The sequence below is a fragment of the Chelonia mydas genome, chromosome 1, assembly GCF_015237465.2.
Source record: "Chelonia mydas isolate rCheMyd1 chromosome 1, rCheMyd1.pri.v2, whole genome shotgun sequence".
NCBI lineage: Eukaryota > Metazoa > Chordata > Testudines > Cheloniidae > Chelonia > Chelonia mydas.
The window spans coordinates 342564461-342586726 of NC_057849.1; the positions used below are offsets into that span (position 1 = coordinate 342564461).

At 45.0% G+C, this 22266-nt stretch overlaps 1 protein-coding gene across 4 annotated transcripts in view; it reads right to left on the reverse strand.

Moving 5' to 3' along the window:
* Nucleotides 1–22266, reverse strand: part of NRF1 (nuclear respiratory factor 1) — a 105614-nt gene that overhangs the window by 55016 nt on the left and 28332 nt on the right. For 2 of the 4 annotated variants that reach the window (XM_037889414.2, XM_037889415.2), the window contains exons 2-5: nucleotides 21015–21243; nucleotides 13481–13595; nucleotides 11478–11604; nucleotides 9849–9989 (exon numbers count right to left, since the gene is read on the reverse strand). In XM_037889414.2, the coding sequence (XP_037745342.1) occupies nucleotides 9849–9989; nucleotides 11478–11604; nucleotides 13481–13595; nucleotides 21015–21237 (606 nt within the window). In that variant the 5' untranslated portion in view covers nucleotides 21238–21243. Of the gene's footprint in view, nucleotides 1–9848; nucleotides 9990–11477; nucleotides 11605–13480; nucleotides 13596–21014; nucleotides 21247–22266 lie in introns of all 4 variants that reach the window. The other 2 variants (XM_037889416.1, XM_037889418.2) reach the window with 1 other exon arrangement.

The following is a 22266-nucleotide window of genomic DNA, read 5'->3' on the forward strand; positions in this document are numbered from 1 at the left end:
TTAATAATGATCATCATCAGTCCATAGGCTTCTGCCCGTCGGTGTCCACTTTCACCTTTCATTCTATACACGTCTGAAAAGATTTTGATAAACATATAATAAAGACAATTTAAGAAGTATGCCATTATATCAATTTACATGGGTTTTCAGATAGAGACATCATAAGTAAAAAAAGAAAAACAAGAGTTTGTGTTTTAAATTTAAAATTTTCCTAAAAAATATCAATAAATGATTATCAGCCAAGAATAAGATATGTAATTACAAATGCATTTTAATTTCCTTATTGGTCGAAATGTCAAAGAGTGCTAAACTAACCTTACTGTTTTTCCCTGCAATCTTTTTAATTTGCCCATTCAATATAAACTCTGTCCAGATCTATCAGTCCTCCATCCAGCTGGTAACTCTTAATACACATCAGCATGTCCAAATGATCTACTTGTAAACGATTCCGTAGTTTGTTTTTTAGAGAGTTCATTAAGCTAAAGCCAAGCTCACAGTCTGCACTTGATGCTCGGAATGTTCCTCCAATATCCATCAACTTTGCAAGATCCTGAAACTGTTCATTCTGGTGAGCAAATGTCACCATATCCGGGAAATTTAAAACCAATTGGCTTTTGAGCCTTTCGGCTACTGCAAACTTGAAGTCATTCTACTGACTGTCTATAACAATCTCTTCAGCAAGAAAGTCTCTGTATTTTGAACATAGGGATTTGACCTGATGAATTCCAAAATTGAAGTCACACGTAACTATTGCTGCACAATCAAAAGCGGACCACTCCTGGACTTCATCCTCTGGAAACCTGTCTGCCAAATGTGCACACAAGATGTTTATGAAAGTTATTATGGAATTGGTACCAATTTCATTATTTTCTTGAGAGCTCATATCTAAGAGAGACTTAACTTTGTCACTCCATAAGACTGAATCTCCAAGGTACTGTCTCCTGATCTTGTTCAGTTTACCTCAGAGAAGGTGAAATGCTTCAAGAGGTGTAAGGTCCCGCTTCTGGAGCAGCGGGGATAGTGAAGCCAGCTCCAACAAAACATCATTCAAAACTTCTAATGTTATTCGATATTCCATGGTATTCAGCTTTTTGTGGCAGTATTTAGAAACTGGATTAGTATCTTTGTCTTGCTCAAAATATTCCAGAAGAGGATTATAGTTGAGAATAATTGCTTGAAGTGCAAAGTGCCTAGATAACCAGTGCACTTTATTGAGTGGGCTGAAAGCCACTGACTCACATTCAGAAGCATCCACTATTTCCTGAAATTTGCATTTTCTCCTGGATGACCGACAGAACACCATGTAGACAGTTCTCATTAGGGTTTCAATGTCTCTTATCAGCTTGACCTCTTTCCATGCATCGGAAATCCCCAAGTCTTCCCGGTGTACAACGCAATGTTGTTGGACTAAGTGTGGAATATCACGTTTCAGCTGAGCCGCCACGCCTTACTTGTGAGTAGGGTCCTAGACTTCCTTCAGTGAGATCTGTAAAGCCACCACAATCCTCTTCAGGAGGTCCTGGAGCTATTTATAATCCTCAGACAGCAAAGGTAAGGCTGGCACCACCACCTCCTCAGGAGACAAGAATGAGCCACCGGCGGAAGAGAGGGTTCTTGCTGGTTGGGCTGCTCCTGATCCTTACAGTGGATCCAGGGGCTGATACTCTTCCCCACAAAGTGATCTCTGCTGGCATTCTTGCTCCCATCTTCTGTAGCCAGGGGGTCTAAAGTAAGGATCCCAAGAACCCTAACAGGGACATGGTGTGGGGTCATATGGGTATGGAAGTTGTCCCAGTAGGGTGCCACTCGTCCCAGGGCTGAAGATATGTCTTGTGGAGGTAACAGAGTGCAAATGAGGCTCTGGAACCCCTATCAGGGCTAATGGCGCAACTCGGGACTGTCAGAATGACCGGTGCATCAATCCTGCCAGAGGAATACGAGTCATTGGAATCTATGGGCGAAGTGGACAGAACTGCCTGTCTAGTGGTGCCACAGCAAGTGGCTGGCATGCATGAGTGGTACACTGTCGGTTCTGGCAGCTCGATACCACAGTGGAAGGGACCAGTGAGTGGCCAGTGTAGGTACCTCTCTGGAGATTACCGGATCTGAGAGTAGCGGTGACTCTGGGTCAGTATAAACCTCTAGGTTCCTCAAGAATAGCGTAGCTGGGTCCAGCAGAAGAGCAAGAGGGGCTTCTGTGCATAGATGGAGCCGACAGCACAGGCTTGGGATGGAAGGTAGGTGTTGGTACCATTAAGTTCCTTCTCTGCTTGTGGTATGAAATCACTGGTGCAGAGACCGACTATCCTCTCCTCTCCTTCGCTGATGATGGAGCTGGACCTGTCCCTCACGTAGGCAGCAGTCTATGGGCATGCCTGACTCTCGGTACGGCTGATACCCGCACACACTCCCCGGGAGATGCAGACACCTGTACCGGGGCACTGAGTCTCGCCTGACTTAGAGGGGGTAGGGTAGGCAGACCTGTTCTTAGAGGGTTTAGATGGGGATTTCTCCCATTTCTCATGAGGGTGCTTTCCTTTACCCTCTTCCCATTCATGCATGCTAGAGTCTTTAGATCTGGACTTTTATGATCTGGGAAGTGCTGGGTCCAGAGAGGTGCTGGTGGATGGATCCTGGCAACATATATGGGGGTCAGAAGCCACTGGGTCAAGCTGTGGCCTCATAGAAAGCTCCCCACATGCCTAAGCCGAAATTCTTGAGATTGCCATGCACAAGGTGGGAAGGAACAACAAATCTCGCACTCAGATGGAATATGAGATTCTCCAAGGCAGTACAGGCAGGAGGAGTGGGGATCACTGACCAGGAAAACCCAGAGGCAGGCCACATAGGACTTAAAGCCCAGGATTTGGGGCATAATGAGTAACCCAAACGGTGCAGATGAGCAAGAAGGAAGAACACCTCCTAACCCAAACACTAATCTAACTAGCTACACTGCTAAACTAACTACACTAAAATAAAACTATTTACAATAATCCCCGAATAGACAGCAGGAACACCAGCCAAGCTGCGGGCACTGTGGAATTCCATCTCAGACCACAAGTGGTAGAATGGAACTGGAGAGGTGGTCGGTCCGTGCCGCTCCTTATGCGCTTCGTTTGGAGCACGACACTGTGCAGGCGCGGACCGATGGACATTGCTAGTGAAGAAACTTCCGGTCTGAGGCACGTGCACCCACAGCGAATATCCCTCGGGACCAGCACTCAAAGTAGTGCCCTCCCCACAAATTCCGTATTAAGCCCAGGGCAATACATACCACCTGCATTTCTATAACTACTTTCATCTCAAGGTGACTACCCCCAAGGTAGAAATGGGGAAAGTGAGGCCCAGAGAGGTTAAATGATTTGCTCAAGGTCACGCAGGGAGTCGCTAGCAGACACACCCAGGTCTCCTCCCTCCCACCCCAAGCCCTGCCCTCTAGAACGCTGCCTGCTGTGTGGCCTAACCTTTCTGTGCCACAGCCTCCCCATCGACAAAACAGGGGCCACGCCCATGCTGTGAAGTGTTCTGAGATGCTTGGGCAAGAAGCATTATCGCAACACTAATTATTAAAAAATCACGAGCGTGAATGGAATTTCATTGTCAAAAGCTCCTTCCCCAAACTCCAAGCTGCAAGCTGTGCTCCTTGTTACCAGATGGAGTCATTACTGGTCCTCAGGAGTTCAGAGACTCAAGGCCTTGTTAAGGAGGGTTCGCCTCTAATCCGCCAGGGAAACAATCAACAGCAGCGGCACAGCATTATAACCTGCTCGAGCGCGAGGGCCTCTCTAATTAGCATCACAACAAGCACTGCCCCCCTCATCCCACCTGCTCACAAAAGCCTAAAATGGGCTACCGTTCTGAGATGCAGAGCCCCGTCTCGCCGAAGTGTGCAGCATCTGGGAGGGAATCAGCACAGTATGCTGAACTCGGAGCCCTCAAACCCTCACAAACCCCACCACCACCACACAAAAAGGGAAACCCTGGCAAAATCAAGTCACTTATAAAAATAAAGATTCATTCCGATCTCCTCAGTCCGTCAGCTTGGAAAAGAGCTCGCGTGAGCGACAAGGCAAGGTCTGTACACGATATTGTTAGAAACGTTTATTGGGTGCCCTTAGCTAGGGCACCTGGGGTCTTCTAAGGACAAACAGTAAGATGAACCCTTAAAGATAATTAGTTAATCCTGATCTTAACTATCCTCAGCCTCCAAAAAACCAAGATGCACCCAACTGCAGAGACACAGAAACACTAGAAGCAACAGGGCAAAGTGCAAGATGCATCGAATAACAGCCAGGCCTGAACTCTGACAGTCTGCTAAGGGAAGCAGCTTCCAGAACAGAGCACCTTCTGTGAAGAACAGCCTTCCAAGGGCCCCCAGAAATTCCCTCTCGGGAGAGCACCAGCCATCTGCAACAGCTGCAATGGGGCATAGGTGGATTAAGCCAAGTCTAAACAATTCATATTCTTGAATCGTACCTGAATGGTGAAGCAGGTGATTGCAGAAGAAGCAGTACCCAGAGTGGAACACGGGGGTTCTGTGATCTTGTGTCCATCCTACCTAACACATGAGAGAGCTGCCTTCTCCAGCAGCAGATTTTAGACTGAATGATCCAATAATATTTTATCTGCAGCAGCAGATTAAAAAATGGGACATCGGCCAAGGCAGGTAGCAACAAATTCACCATAATGAATTGCCTTTTTACAAAGCTCATCTTGCCCTTCTGGAACCCCTTGTCAGGCCTCACCACTGCTGGCACTTCAAACAAGCCAGGCTGGGAGAGAAGTTGGGCCAAATTTAATCATTTGTTGAAGCAAAAATGAGAGACGGGGCCTGATCTCACAGATCTCAATGGGAGCTGAAGGCACCTAGCACCGGACAGGATGGAACCCTGGTAAATGCAGCAGGCTAGCATCCCCCACCACCAGAGGCAAGTCTCTAGGTAATAATATTGTCCCTATCCGTAGCCAGAGGTACAGTGGGAACACTAGGAGTGCTCAGAGCAGAGAAACTCATGCAATATTGTACAGTGGGTCAGAGCTGAGGAGCAGAGATTGGGACAGGAGAGTGGGCAGAACATGGCAGAACACACAGTGCAGAAGAGGCTCAATCAGACCCTTCGATTAACTGACCTCACCCGTTCACAAATTCTTTAATCTTGCATTTTACTCTTACATGAGCCGTCTCCCTCCCCCTCGCTCACCTTGGTCAGGTGAAAAATAAGAAACATAAAGAAATCCGAACTGTTAACCCATTTGCTGAGCTCCTGCACAGCCTGAAGTGTGGTGCACCCTCCAGGCAGGAGAGCGTACAGTATCACCGACCCTTGACGCTCACGACCTCCCATTCCACCTGTAGCAGCACACGAGGTTGAGAAGTCCTCTGAATGCTGCATATAGCGACTTCATTGCACCAGGATGCTGCAAACCAGGCACAAGAACAAACCCTGAGCCTCCAATGTTAGGATGCTTTCTCAATGCTGGCATGCACGGTTACAGGTGTGCTTCAAACCCCCTCCCTCTCCATCATATACTCACCACAATTGACTGACTAATTTCCCCAACATAACTGTTCAGTGCCTAACAGTAAACTGGTTTGGTGCCTAGATGCTGACCCACATCAGTGGAACAAACACCTTTCAATTTCCTTTTTTGGGGGAACTGGGGTGGGGTGGAGTCATCTTTGCATCAAAGTCATACGCAGACGTTAAAACAAAGGAAGGAAGGTCACGTTAAGAGACAAATTTTGCATTCAGGAAGGTGTAAAGCAACATCAAGCAACTTCCTGAGATTTATATATGCAGAGCAGAGTACAAAATACGACTCAGTGTTCACCCACTGCATTCAGATAAAGACATGGATAAGCTACTAGCCATCAAGCTCCTGACTGGGCTGTTCTGAAGTCCTTCGTCAAAATGCCCATTGACTACAATGGGAGATTCCCCTGAGTAAGGGCTTCAGAACCAGACCCCACTGCACACACTTTTCACACACAGCACAGGTGGGCAGTGCTCCCCATCTGCAAATCCATGGAAACACCTTTACTCAACCTACGGAAGGTTTTATTTCCCCCAAGACCTCCAAAGAAGCAAGGCAATTAAAAGGAGGAGAATTATTTTCATCTCCTCTTCAGTGAGCTAAACCTAACACTTCTAACACCTGTCCAATGAGACCTGCAGCTGTTCAAAGCCAAAGCCTCATTTTTCCATTCGTAGTGACGTGCTCCTTAATTGAGATGCCCAATATATATTTTTAAATTTTTCTGCTTTCCTCCAGGCTTTGTAATCTCCAATCACAAACAAGAATTGAAAAAGGCTAAATTCTCATGTTAGCTGATGAAGGCAAACATTGTGAAAAGAATATATTGAGCCATGTAAAAATTATCAGCCATGAACTGAAAAGCTTTATATCTGCTCAGCTGGGCATTCTGGGGATCAAGATTTCTGCTACAATGTTTGAGGGCATCACTAGCCAGGCAAGATGCTTCATTCTTTGCACTGATTTAGGGCTAGTAGTATCTTCCGCTCTCCCAAGTGAGATGCAGAGCCCTGAACAAAGGGCTCACGGCAGAATTGTTGTGCTTTAAAATTACCTATTTATAACTCTTAAGTGCCATTGTGGTCAGAAAAGTGACTCTGAAAATGTGGCACCATTTTAGCCAACATCTCTGCTCCCTGCAGTGTCCAAGTGCTATCTCAGGTTTTACTGAAGTAAGTGTTTACTTCTCTTAGCCCTGCAGGGGCTGTACAGCTATAAGCTAGGGAGACTCCCTCATTAACAAAATGGTCAGCTGTGATCCAAATGTAGCATCTTTGTTAACTTTAACAGGCAGAAAGACCACAGGTGGATTTTCAGATCCCACGGAGAGTTTGTAGCCTGGCAATATTTAATAATACTTTGTCCTTGTGTGGCCCTCTCCCATCCAAGGCTCTCGAAGTATTTTATAAATGTTTAGGACAGTGATGAGCACCTGGCAGCCCACCAGATCATTTTATTTAGCCTGCCACAGCCCAGCTTGGGGCAGGTGATTCAGAGGCACCAGGAAGGGTGTAGGGCGTTGTGCAGGGAGCGCTTCACTTACACGCTATTGCAAGAACCAATGAGCCAGAGCAGGGAGTTGGGACAGTACCGCAGGATAGGAGCTGCTGCGGAGGGATGACTTCAGGGTGGGCTTGTTCTCCAACCTCACCCCCCAGGCCTCACCCCCCTCCACCATTGTATCACAGGCCCAAGGCAGGACCTGACACTCCCCCTGCATTACCCCTTCGGCCTGCCAAAGAGTTTCAGTGGATCGTGTGGCTCTCTACTTCCATTAAGTTGCCCATTCCTGATTTATGAAGTCACCCCCATTTTACAGATGGGAAAGCAGAGACAAGAGCATCAACGTGACCACCTGTCCGCAGACAGATGATCTGCGCACTATCCACAACAAACAGAGAATGGTATTTATTACCTAGTCCTGCCTTGAGTGCTGGGGCCTGAACAAGATGACCTCTCGAGGACCCCTCCAGTCTGACACTTCTATCCGTCTATGGGGATGAGGGTACAAGTGCAAGAGCTACATCTGTCTACAGCTTGGGAGAAATTCAACACCACTGCAATAAAGCTGTTTATACAAACAGTATCATTCCAGCAAGAAAGATATTCCTAATTAGGCAGTTACTTAAGCATGATGGGTACACGAGATCTCAAAATAAGGTGCCTTGTAAGTTACTTTACTGTTGCATCAACAGTTTGCATACTTATTGCCAGAGAATGCTGCTCCAATAGAGAACGCCAGAATACAACTGCTCCACCACTAATAAAAAGAGGAGGGGCAGAGAGATTAGGGAAGGTTAGCAGCAGAGTGCATTGGAGCAGTCAGCAATCCCCTCTGTACACGTACTCCTCATTATTTATACTGCGATAGCAGTGAGTGCCTACTGAACCCTGTTTAGGATCTGGGCCCCCTTGTACAGGGTACTGTACAAACACATAGTAAGAAAGGCCCCTCCCTCTGAAAAGCTAGCAATCTGATTTAGGAAATCATCAACCGTGCTAACAGATCAGCCAAAGGAGCTTTTGCAGAAGGACTCACAAGGTGCCACCTTAACAGCGAATAAGTTCTGAGCTAGAAGACTAAGCACAAAGAACCTGAAATCAAAGTCACATCTCACACATGGCAACACAGAGCAGTCAACACCCCACCTGCCTCGGCCAGACCTGTGCACAGAATAATTGTTTCAAAACCACAGAATTTTCTTAACAGCCAAGGCCACTTCATACCTAGAGGAAACAGAACTGCTTATATTTTAGATTTAACACAAGAAGTTTTTTTTTTAAACAGAAAGTACAGATTAAAGAGCTGAGGTTGTCTAACCATGTTTGGAGAGTTAGGGGGTAAAACTTAAACAACTCTTGAATTTGAAGTGTTGCTCTCATTTCCAACACTAGCATAAAAATTAAATACCTTCCATGTAGAAAATCCATGTGGGCGGTTTACTAGAATGAAAGTTGACATTTTTATATTGTTCTGATGATGAAATGCAACACTAACGGCCATCGAGTTGACTGGACAAAAATTTTTCTTTTTAATAGCAGCTATTTTTATGTGTGCCTACATCCTGCAGCAAAAAAAGGGAAAGCTTCTTGACATTTCTACCTCACTGCAATAGCTGCAAATTGTGGATTTTCTCTAGTCAACCTCATCTCTCTCTAATCTCCTTTCCCTCTGTTCCACTAGCACCAATTTCTTCTCTGTCTCTTCCTCACAATGTCACCACTGTTGAGGTGAAAACCTTCCTCTTCACTGCTCCGACCACTCTCTGCGCCAACTCTTCTCCCGAAGCACTCTGACCTTCTGTTTACATATCACACGATAAACCCATATCTAACTTGCTGACCACCCTCACCCCAAGTCTCACTCACTCATGTTCCTCTCTAAGTTTCTGCCTCCCAGTGCAGAGCTGGGTCTGGGCATTTGCGATTTGTTTTGATAGATCAATCTGCCTAGATGAGCACATGCAGAGCCTTTTACTTAGCTCCTTTACAGAGTGTTTGTCGCACCCTTCCCTCCTCTCCTGTCCCTGCCACCGCCAAGGGAGAGAGGAGATTTACACGATGAAGTGAGCTGTAGCTCACGAAAGCTTATGCTCAAATAAATTGGTTAGTCTCTAAGGTGCCACAAATACACCTTTTCTTTTTATACAAGACTACTGATCCTTCCCCACACAGGGGAAGTTTCCTTCAGAGCCCCCTCCCCTTTTCTCCCAGAGATAGGACCACCAATGCAACACTGCTCAGACAAGGACTGGGTCATGAGAGGACGAGGAGTCTCCCCGACCCCTATTGCAGATGACTCACTGTAACTACCAGGTATTAGCAGCTCACCCCTACCCCGAAGGTGGGAGAGTGGGGTTTGCCCTGGAACATAACTATCAGTGGGTTTCCTTCTGCTTCCACCCACAGCATCAGCGAGAGGAGAAAAACCAAGGCACACAGTTTAAGTCAAGGGGGGAAAACTAAAAGGGGACTCTACTGACAAGTAATAAGCCACCTTCCTGATACAGGTGCAGGACTGACAGCTCCTCCATTCATAGCTGATGGAGCACGACAATGATCCCATGGGGAAAGGTGGGGGAGGAGTCCCAGCAATCTGTGCTCTAGCCCTCACTAGGATTTGTTCAATTTCATATGGAAAGGAGCACCAGTGATAAAGATTCACACCTATTACCTGGCCCACTATGGTCCCACCAGAGAGACAGGATTAAGTGTCCCTTAGGACGCAGGCATACACTCCACTGCAAAATCAACAGGCTTTAAAACGCCTCTTCATTTCTTCTTCCAAGTTTCCACCTTCCTTGGCTGCTTACCTGGGTCATCTTGTCCACCGAGACAGGAATTCCGTCGATGGTTAGGGGTGGCAGCTCGGAGTTAACCTCTTGTGGCGCAGGGGCATGCTCCGCTAGGGCTGACTCCAGGTCTTCCAGGATCATGCTCTTGTACTTGCGCACCTGTGGGGAATCATTAGGCTCAGGTAAACAAGGTAAAGAGCAACAAGAGAGGCAAGGGTGCTAGGTAACCGGAGGAGGGGCTGTTCACCGTCCCCAAGACACTGCAGAACTGAGTGAGCAAACAATGCCACAGCTGGTAGGTAAAAATACCCACTGGCCCCACAGGGCTGCATGAAAGAGAAATGATGAAACTCCAAGTAACACCACCAAGGGGGGGCATGAGAATGCTTTTAATAAAAGTTTGGAAGCAATGGTGCTGTTGCAATCAGGATGATCCCCTCATTTCCTGCAAGGCTCAAGGAAGCTCATTCGAGGCTGGCTGGAATCACTGACAGCCGAGACGATTTTAAACCCTTTCTACTTACCAGCAGAGTCCAGTCCTTCCTGACTGTCCTGGAAATTGGCGGTCTCCAACTATTCCAGGTAATTACTGGTTTGCCAGATTGAGACCTCAGCAGTACCAGCCAGTGACTCCCTGAGGCCCCACCCTCCCACTGCATGTCCAGCCTCAGGTGCACCAGCACGGCTTCCCTCCTACTGAACTGGATACACTCCTCTAACCTAAGACACAATGGAGCCTGGGTTGCTTCAAACCCCAGATCCCACAAGAGTAAGGCCTGGAGCAGCCAAGCTGCATCGTAAGATACAGCACGTCACAGGAAATAGGGCAGGAGATTTGGTGATGTATGTAGCTCAGCACAGAGGCAGATCTGCACGCTCATCTTTCAGGGTTGAGAGGAACTGCAGCAGGGACTACCGGCTGAGGGGTTGCTGGCCAGCCCAAGCACCAGTGGCTAAAGATTAAAGTCCCAGAACTGCTACATATACCAGTGGTTGGGAAATAAATCTGTAAGTAACATCCCGTAATCATAGCTAAACGAGAGCAATGTAACAACACGCACGTCTTTGATCCCAGAAGTCCCACTAAATCCCTTCCCTCCTCCCACCACGCACCTGACCATTCAAGACAGCTATCCATGGTGGTACTGTCAGATCCTTCCCATCTTACCTCAGCCTAGCCCAAAGCTCACTGGTGCGGAGCAATACAGGCTCTAAGCCCTGATCTCATTCCATAGCTCCCCAGGCAAAGTACTCCACATGGTAGACAGAATAGCACTGAATGCAGCCATCTCTAGGGTGAAGGCAGCATCCAGATGCACAATCAGCTCACAGCACAGAAATGGAGAAAGGGGAAATTTTGGTCTATAACACTAAGCTAAACTCCTCTTTTATGAGAAGTGACAGGGATCCTTTAGCATTTAAATGGAGCAGGTGGGATGTTAGTATTAAGGCCTTATCTGAAAGCCCCGATTCGGGAGATTATTCACTATGCCGGGATTTGATCTTGTGGCTCCAGGTGTATGTGTTTTTTAAACCTGAAGCTGACACCACTGACTGGCTCTTTGGAGAACTGTAAGCCAAGATGAAACATGCACAGAAAGCAAACAACTAATCTTAGATCCTTTTCCCCTTCCCAGGGAGACTTACCACATTCTCCAATGGTGCAGCACCAAACACTTTAAAAACAGGATTGGGTTTGGAGGGGGATATGCAAAGAACAATGGCCTGCTGCCCCACTCTGGTGGTATATTCATCTAGTGTGGCGCGGAGCTTCCTGAAACAGGGGAAGAAAACAAGGGGAGGGGAGACGATAAAATTAAGGCCCATTGCAGCCACTGTCCTTCAGATTATAATCCCTCCTCTTGACACTGCCCATTCCAAAAGCAGCTGTGAAAGGAAATCCTGGTGAGTAACAGTGGCCACACAAGCACCCGTTTGCTCCCACGGGCCTGCTATGCTCCCTTTTGCCAGACTACAGCTCAGCTATGGCATTTCTAGTTTTCACAAGGAACATGTTCATGAAAAAGTAAAGCAAAGCAAAGCAGAGAGAGGAAAGAAATGAACATTTATCTCTCAGCAGTGAAGTTAAGGGCACAGAGGATATGCCACATCAGATCAAACCATTGGGCCCATCATGTCTGGGAATCTTGTCTCTAGCAATGACCAACACTCGATGTCTTATAGGATGTCAAGAAAACCTCTATGACGCACTTGACCAATCATGCAACACTGGGGAGAAATTAATCTTCTGACGCCTGTGGATGATCAGTTAACAAAGAGGGAGGAACAAGCTACAGTCATCCACTGACTAACAATACAGAATGTATAGGCAGAGCACTTTGAAATATTTTACAGATAAAAAATCCCACACACACCCCAACTATTTTATGTTCAGCACCCACAACAATGCTGAATAATTCACTGGTACTTCAATCCTGCACAAAACCATAACTGAAGCGGGGTAAGCAAGAAACAGAGACATTGCAACAGCTGGCTAAGGGAAATGTGTATATTCAGCCACCTGTTATATCAGTGAGTTCCTTTGGGATGGTCCCTCCATGGGGAAACACTCATACTTACCACTTCTTTCCTTGTATTAACATTTAAATGATGTGAGAGAATTGACAAGAAAATGGCAGTGACTTTGCTAGAGCGGATCGTAGAAAGTTTATATAGGGGAGGAAGAGCAGTTCTCACCATGTAAGTTGCCACTTTATGCGACATTAAGGTTATCAATTCAAATGGGCATTTTTGAGCCCCCTTCAGCAGTGAATGTACTGCTGAAAGCTGTCATCACGTGACACCATACAGAAGCTCCAGTGTCAGAGACAATGCACCAGCTCCCATCTGGCTCGCACACCGATTTAAGTGGACAAACATTGACTATTTAACTATTTTGACAAAATGGCAAAATTCTTCTGATTGTCAAACTGACAGAATGCGTGGAACTGACATGCTTTGCCAGTGTTCTACCCAAGTCATTTGTGGCAGAAAAGGGAAGAAAGAGCTGATGCCCCTATAATGAAGTTTCACCCAGGACATTTTTATTGAAAATACCCAGTATGTGACGCACTCTGCTATGTGCCACCTCAGCTGTGCTAGAAGAGGGAGTGCAAGGACAAGCGTTAGCTCATTTCCATCTTGTGGAACTATTGGGAAGACTTGTGAGAGGCCCCATTCAATAATACAATAAAAATACTGAATAAAGATGCATCCCTCGTGATGGTGGTGAATGGTTTATACCATTCCAGAGCTGGGATATTGCAGCTCCAGTGGTTCTCAAGATAATGGCTTTAGCAGTAGTTAAGAATTTAAATGGAAAAAAGCAAGATGGTAATTAGGATGACGTGGACTAAATTTCTGATCAGACAGGAATAGAAATAAATAGTGAATACTATCAGAATGGTGACTCCAGTCTCTGTGGGTCACACTACCATATTAAAGCAGAGAACAGCTGCAATCTGATCCATTTTTGCAAATTAAGTGCAGCCCTCAGGTTCCATGCAAATTGCCAAAGATGCCCTCAGCTGAGCAATATGTGGCCAGTCCCTGATCCCTCAACAACAAAGGGGTTTTGGAAAGGCACAAACAGAAATGGACATGGTTGTTAGCATGCAGAAGCCACAGGCAGCTGCAATAGAGGTCCTTACCGTAATAAACGTGTCTGCTGCCTCTTGCGGATGGATGGGTTGGACTCAAACACATGAGGTCGCTTTCGTTTTTTACCTGTTGCCACGGCGGCAGCTGCTGCCATTCCCACCGGGCCTGGAACCAAACCACAAATGGTGAATCAGCGCACAATCTATTAACTGTACAAGATAGAGAAGTGACCATTATGCCAACTGGAACAAGTTCTGAAGGGCTCAGGTAATACAAATAAATAAATAAATAAATAAATAATGGGGCTTTTACCCTCATCTGGACCAAAGTAGCCAGAATTCATTGCAAAACACTAAAACTTCCTTCCCCGCAGGGATCAGAGGGATATTTCAAGAAACTCTGTCCATGTTGTTAGGCCTAAAGTTAGGCCTCCAGTGAACACTGCATATTTCATTTCACAGAATTCTCCTCCCAATTATGTAATTACTATTCGGGATTGTTTGTCGTCTTCCCCCAGCTACAAAAATAACCCAAGTGCTGCAGTCAGTGGGGCCACTGGATAATCAGGGTGCTAAAGGAACACACAAAGAAAACTAGGCCATTGTGGAGAAGCTAAATGAATACTTTGCATCTGTCTTCACTGCAAAGGATATGGGGGAGATTCCCACACCTCAGCCAATCTTTTAAGGTGACAAACCTGAGGAACTGTCCCAGATTGAAATGTCCCTAGAGGAGGTTTGGGAACAAATTAATAAATTACACAATAATAAGCATGGATCCTACTTTTCCGTGATACAAAAACAAAATTCCCCAATAAAAATAAAAATCCACATTTTCCTGCGATTAAAATGAAATGCTGAACTTTAGTTCCCCTAGCCACACTATATATAGGTATCAGTTGAACTAGGGTGACCATGCGTCCTGTTTTGGCTGGGACAGTCCCCTTTTTAAGCCCTGTCCTGAACGTCCCAACTTTTTTGGCAAAACTGGGCTTTTGTCCTGTTTGCAAATGGGACAAATGCCCAGTTTTGCCAAAAGAAAGTGGGACATGCACCCTACAGGGGGCTCAGAGGAATGTTGGAGAGGGGGACGGGGGAGGTGATGCCAGATGCTGGGGCTCAGGCTGTTGGCTTCGGTGGCTCAGGCCAGCCCCACATGGTGTCCCGTTTTCACTTTGGGAAACATGGTCATCCTAACTTTCAATAAAATGTAGTTAATAGTTAATATATGTTCTTATTTTTTCACAAAATGTAAAACTAAAGATTCTCTGTAAAAAAAGCAAATTCCACGTAATTCCATGGCAAACGGATTTCTAGGATTCCTGGTAATAAGTCACCAGGACCAGATGATATTCACCCAAGAGTTCTGATGGAACTTAAATATGAAACTGCAGAATTACTACCTGTGGTATGTAACCTATGGCTTAAATCAACCTCTGTACCAGATGACTGGAGGACAGCTACTGTAACGTCAATTTTTTTAAAAGGCTCCAGACACGACCCTGGCAATTATAGGCCAGTAAGCCTAACTTCAGTACCAGGCAAATTGGTTGAAACTATAATAAAGAACAGAATTATCAGACACATCAGTGAACACAATATGGTTGGGGAAGAGTCAACATAGCTTTTGTAAAGGGAAACCATTCCTCACCAATCTATTAGAATTCATTGAGGGGGTCAACAAACATGTGGACAATGGTGATCCAGTGGATATAGTGTACTTGGACTTTCAGAAAGCCATTGACAGGGTCCCTCACAAAAGCCTCTTAAGCAAAGTAAGCAGTCATGGGATGAGAGCGAAGGCCCTGTCATGGATCAAAAAACTGATGGATGAAAAAATAGGAAACAAAGGATAGGGATACATGGCCAGTTTTCAGAATGCAGAGAGGTAAATAGCGGGGTCCCCCAAGTATCTGTACTGGGACCAGTGCTGTTCAACATATTCATAAATGATCTGGAAAAAGGGCTAAACAGGGAGGTGGCAAAGTTTGCAGGCAATACTAAAGAACTCAAGATAATTAAGTCCAAAGCTGGTCACAAAGAGCTACAAAAGGATCTCACTCAACTGGGTGACTGGGCAACAAAATGGCAGCTAAAATTCAATGTTGACTAATGCACATTGGAAAACATAATCCCAACTATACATACAAAATGATGAGAATTAGCTGTTACTAATCAAGAAAGAGATTTGAGTCACCGTGGATAGTTCTCTGAAAACATCCGCTCAATGTGCAACGGCAATCAAAAAGCGAACAGAATGTTAGGAACCATTAGGAAAAGGATAGAAAAGACAGAAAATATCATGTTACTAAATAAATCCATGGTACGCCCACAACTTGAATACTGTGTGCAGTTCTGGTTGCCGCATCTCACAAAAGATAAATTAGAATTGGAAAAAGTAGAGAGAAGGGCAATAAAAATGACTGAGGTATACGAAGAGAGATTAAAAAGACAGCGACTGTCCAGCTGAGAAAAGAGATGACTAAGGGAGGATAGGATAGAAGTCTATAAAATCATGACTGGTGTGGAGAAAGTGAATAGGGAAGTGTTATTAACCCTTCACATAACACAAGAACCAGGGATCATCTAATGAAATTAATAGGCAGCAGGTTTAAAACAAACAAAAAGAAGTACTTCTTCAAACAACACACAGTCAACCTGTGGAACTCATTGCCAGGGGATGTTGTGAAGGCCAAAAGTATAACTGGGTTAAAAAAAGAATGGGATAAATTCATGGAGGATAGGTCCATCAATGGCTATTAGCCAAGAGGAGTCAGGGATGCAACCCCATGCGTTGGGTATCCCTAAGTCTCTGACTGCCAGAAGCTGGGACAGGACAACAGGGGATGGATCACTCAATGATTGCCTGTTCTGTTCATTACCTCTAGGGCACCCGACACCGGCCACTGTCAGAAGACAGGATACTAAGCTAGATGGACAATTGGGCTGACCCAATAGGGCTATTTTTATGCTCTTAAAAGAGAGAATTTAAACAGAGTAAAACCTAGGAGGACCCCTACAAAAAACCACAGTACTGGAGAACATACTCTAGCCAGGAATAATCCTGCACTAGGACTAGGGAAGAAATGAACTGGTCAACATAAAAGGGATTTTCTATCTTTAACGTCTACAATTCAAATCCAGGTTATTAGATTTCTCTGTGACTGAGGAGTTGGCTCAAGGGAATCACACCACATGCACCTGTGTTTGGCTACTGCAAGTACAGTAGAACCTCAGAATTACAAACATCAGAGTTATAAACTGACTGGTCAACCACAAACCTATTTTGGAACCGGAAGTATGCTATTAGGCAGCAGGATAGATGCGAGACGCCGCCCCCCAAAAAAAGCAAATACAGGACAGTACTGTGTTAAAAAAACTACTAAAAAAATAAAGGGAAATTTAAAAAAAAAAGATTTGACAAGGTAAAGATACTGTTTCTGTGCTTGTTTCATGTAAATGAAGATGGTTAAAAGCAGCATTTTTCTTCCGCATAGTAAAGTTTCAAAGCTGTATTAAGTCAATGTTCAGTTGTAAACATTTGAAAGAACCACCATAACGTTTTGTTCAGAGTTACAAACATTTCAGAGTTACCAGGTGTTCGTAACTCTGAGGTTCCACTGTACTGAAATGTACGCAAATCCAGCTGACTCACATAAACTATAATGATCAAGGTGCAGAACATCCCTTAGCGATTACTGACCCGCTGAGGGAGGGGAGGTAAAAGCTTGACATACAAGCAGTGGCCATTAACACCAGGAAATGCCCTGCCCTAAGATTATTGCAATTATAAAATGAAAATGAAAAAAAAAGTCACAGACACAGAATCATAGGACTGGAAGGAACCTTGAGAGGTCATTTAGCCTAGTCCCCTGCACTCATGGCAGGATTAAGTATTATTGTATGGGTGATGCAGTTAGCACCGTTCTGCACAAGGGTATTGTTAACCTATTTGGCAACAACCCTTTAAAATAAACCCCTGCTGAAGCTGCTTTAAGCATTACTGTTGAAAGCATTATGAACAGTAAAAATCTTCTGATGCGGCACCAACATCACTGCAGGATGGACATTGCTTTATGCTCTCCAGCTCCGGGCCCTCCACTTGACAGGCCACAGTAATGCCCCGGTAATAGTGATCTGCAGAGCAGCAGGGAAGCACCAAAACGCAGAGTTAAAATTAAAACTTTCAAAAGCAAACTTCAAAACCAGATTTCCTGCAGCAAGCAGCTTGGCCCTCTGCACACTGAACTCAGGGAAGGGGCAGTTTTCTCCGTTTTTGTTAATAGTCTGGAGGAATGAGGACAGGGCTTGGAGTCAGGAAGCCCTGGGCTCTGATTCTGGCTCCATTAATGACTTGCTATTTGACTCTTGAACAAGTCACAACCTCTGCGCCTCAGTTTCCCCATATGCAAAATGGAAATACTTCATAACTGGTTTTACAAGGGTGTTGCAAAACTCAATTAGCTTACGGTTATAAAACTCTTTGAACATGAATTGCTACAGACATATTAAGCGTCATATTATTGGTGACCCCAGACTAGTGCCATGTGCATTTAATGGGAAGAACAAAATTCAAATCTCAGCTATTGCTTCTCATCTCTGCCAAGCCTGTGAAGAATGGGCAGATTATGGAGGGGCTGACCAGCACTCCTGAGGTAGTCTGCTGTTGCTGGTTAATTGGGTAGTCACATTAACTAAGACAAAGAAAATCCAGCCCAGGCCCTCCACAAGTGGAATCAGAACAATACATAGGCTTTGTACTGGAAAGTGTAAGATGACATACAAGACCCACATGACATTGCAGACTGGATTACCAGCCCACTGAATTTCACATGACATGACCTGATAACACCAACCTATAGTAGGGGTAGGCATCACTTGTGTGGTGTTAGGGCAAGCTGGTGAGTGAGGGAAGGCAAAAGTTAAACAGAAAGGACAAAGGCAACTTTAGCAAGTTGTGTGACCTTCCAATTCTATTCTAAATTCATTATGACTCTTAATCTCTACGGAGAGACAGGGCTGGAGATCAGAAACAGAACAGCCGTCTTCGGAGTCTATCAATTCTTATTGCTAGGCTGCCCTCTGGTGGCCAGTCCTAGAATTTTATAGCATGCACTTAATTAAAAGCTCTGCCGAAGATGGGACATTGAGAAATCCAGGAGAAGGAAGAATTTGGTTTATTTTTTTTCCATTTGTTTGGTTTTGAATAACTGTTACTGTGACCCCGCAGCTTGAGGACACTGAAGGAGAAGTGAGATGTCAGGAGGGATCTAATGGTGACTTTGCTTACCAGAATTAGGAGGTAACTCCATGCACTGGACAGACATTATTTATAAAAAGAAGAACAGGAGTACTTGAGGCACCTTAGAGACTAACAAATTTATTAGAGCATAAGCTTTCATGAGCTACAAAAAGCTTAGGCTCTAATACATTTGTTAGTCTCTAAGGTGCCACAAGTCCTCCTGTTCCTTTTGCGGATACAGACGAACACGGCTGCTACTCTGTAACCAGCCATTATTTAGTATTTGTACTATTATTTTTTTATTTGTGGCCCAGGACTCCACAGTGGTAGGTGCTCCAGGATCACCTAGAGGCCTCAACCAGGTCATAGCTCCATTGTACTTGGCACTGTACAAACACATAGTAAATGACAACCCCTGCCCCAAAGAGCCTACACTCTAAGGAAAGAATGGAATTGAAAAAGGCCTGGAGACAGGAGCTGGAGAAGGAAAAAACGGAGTGCAAAACTGGCATCACTGTGGACTGGAAGGATGCAGTAAGGTCTGGGATGTAGGTGAGAGTGGAACTAAACTGTGAATGAGGGAAGTCAGGAGAATATTTGGGAATAAAAAATAAGGAATTTGGTTTCAGCCACCTCTTAGTCAGCAGCCTCAGTTTGCAATCCCAGAATTGGGTGGTGGTGTGAAAAACACTGTGGTGACACAAAGAATACCGACTTCCAGAGAGGAAGGAACAGAAGGTACAGATGGACCCTGAAGAAACCAGAATCCAGGCATTTGATTGCTCTTAATGCCTTCTCCTAAGAAAAGGGGGTGCTGGTGGCCAATTTTTTGAAGGCATTTTCATCAGGAGGGTTTCTCGGGTTCAAATCAGTCAGAGCAGGGACCTTCAAGCTATTGGCAATTCTGGAGATGGTCGGTCGCATGCTCTCTCTCTCTCTCTCTCTCGTTTTTTCATGAAAGGTCTCTGTTTCATTTCAACTCAGAACAAAAACAAATGTCAAAACCTCAAATTTTTTTTTTTGCAAAATGCAATTCTTGTTTTCTGGCCAGTCCCAGTGCTCTGTGGCTCCAGGACAAAGGGGGAGGGATTGGGTGCGTGGACAACAACCCTTCTATTTCCTTTTTTGCATTAACTTCCTTTTCAAAATTTTACCTGATACGTTGGCAGACCTACAAGACAACTGATGATAACCCCTCCACCCCCTCTGCTTCGGAGGCATTTTAGCAATCTGGTTATTAATCCAAACCAGATAAATCTCATTTGGGCTGCAAGTTCCACCTGCTAAAATCCAATTTATTGGACGCATGCAGTGGAAAATTATTTCCCCATGCTTATTTTCCCCCCCTACTGTCACTCACACCTTCTTGTCAACTGTTGGAAATGGGCCATCCTGATTATCACTACAAAAGGTTTTTTTCTCCTGCCGATATTAGCTCACCTTAATTGATCACTCTCGTTATAGTGTGTATGGCAACACCCATTGGTTCATGTTCTCTGTGTATATAAATCTCCCCACTGTATTTTCCACTGCATACATCCAATGAAGTGGGTTTTAGCCCACGAAAGCTTATGCTCAAATAAACTTGTTCGTCTCTAAGGTGCCACAAGGACTCCTTGTTCTTTTTGCTGATACAGACTAACACGGCTACCACTCTGTAACAAAATTTAGTAAACATCCACAGCTTCACAGGTTGCTTTTTGTTCAGCACGTGCACGCCAAGGTTTTACTTTGGCATAGAAATGATGTTAGGCCAGTCTGTGACTGGTTATCTGCTCCTATGCTTGAGGCCAATAGGGTTAGGACCAATCCATGATTTCAAGGACAGGAGGTAGGAGCTTCACTGGAAAAGGCCTATGACTTTGGAATGTTTTCCTACTTAAAATATGCCCAAGCCCATAAGTGGCATCTTCTTAGGTGAGGCTAAAGATGTGCCAGTTTCCGTCCTAGTCTGGGCTGTGGGGGATTTATTGGGTTATTTTGGTTAGTGTTCTTTTGCCGCACTGTTTTATTGGGTGATGAAAGCTGGTTACGCTTTGAAATTTTCTGCCTCTTCTTTACCTTTCTGCGCAGCAATCAGATACTGCTGGCACTTGCACTTTAACGACAAATATATTTTCCCCAGCTCCACCACACTGTGGATATCAACATGGCATTACTCAATACAGCAACACCCATTCCGTTGGCATTGCAGGGCCCTGTGATTAAACCTGGCACAATAACCACCCAGCCCGGTTTGGTGAAAAGAGACGTCAGTCACATTAAATGACTGCACTCAAGTGCTATTTGCAACTAACGCCTGGGACAGCAGGCAAATAATCACAAGTGCCCAAGCAAGCTTACCTGCAGCAGCCAGGTGGGCAGTGACCTCATCAGCAGCAGTAGAGTTGAGAATATCAGAGTCATCATAGGAGGTGTCCTCAGGAGAAGACGGTGAATCTTCATCTGCACTCAACATGCTGTGTTCTGTGTATGTGGCCACATGGACCTGCTGCACCTGCTGAGCCACGGCATGGGCCTCAATGGTGTCCATGTGTTCTGTTTTGGTCACCCCGTGTCCTTCCATTAATAGCTACTGTTAAGGGAGACAAGAAATGACAGGACAAACATTACTAAACTGACGCATTGTAATAAAATGGGGTTGACCATCTCTCCTGCCACACTCAGATCACTCCACTGACCGAGAATGGGACAGAAATTATCTTACCCAATGGAAGTTGCCCTTTGGGCGACAATTGATGACTACACCGGGAGGCAGAGAAGGAACTGGAAATTTAAAACAAGAGGTATAAAAAACCTTGCTTCCAAACATTGAGGGGATAATCTTTGTTGAGGGAGAAGTCCTCCAGGATCCAATTACCCTTGGTAAAGTGACAGCCCCACCCTCCCGCACACACACTTCGAGATGTTTGACCAAAGATACAAACGGCTGCCACTACACTATGTAGAGGTTATTATTAAATTTAATTATTAAATTAAATTTTCTGTGTAGAGAGTCTAGTCATCAGGTCAGAATCATTATGGCCAAACACAAAGGTTTCATGAAGTACCCTTGTCTGACATGACTAGCAGTAAACCACCGAATAAAGGAATAAATATGTAGCACTTATATAATGTTGTACATTCTCAAAGAACTTTACAACCATTAACTCATCAACCCTCACACAGTCCCTGAAAAAGCTTGGGGGGGAAGACAGGAGCAAAGAAATGGCCATTTGCAGGTACATATGCAAGCCACATGTTGTGCGTGAATTGTTATACACTGACATTCAGATTCCTGTCCCTGATCTGTTATCACTGAAAGATTTCATGGAAGAAATTAGTTTTAAAAGGAGAGATGTGAATGAAGAGAGGGCGGTTAACTAGGACACAATATGTGGAAGATCACTGCAGGCACAAGAGACACAAAGGAAGAAATCAGGAAGATGAGAGTGCAAGGCAAGAAACAGATGCATCTGTTAGGGAGGAGGTTTGCATGGAGTGAAGGGTAAGGTGGGAGGAAGAAAGGGGAGCAAGAATGTGTGTGGGGTGAAGCGGAAAGGACCAGAAGCCTGCATTCGATTCAGAAGGAGAGGGGAAGTCCAAAGCGATCTTT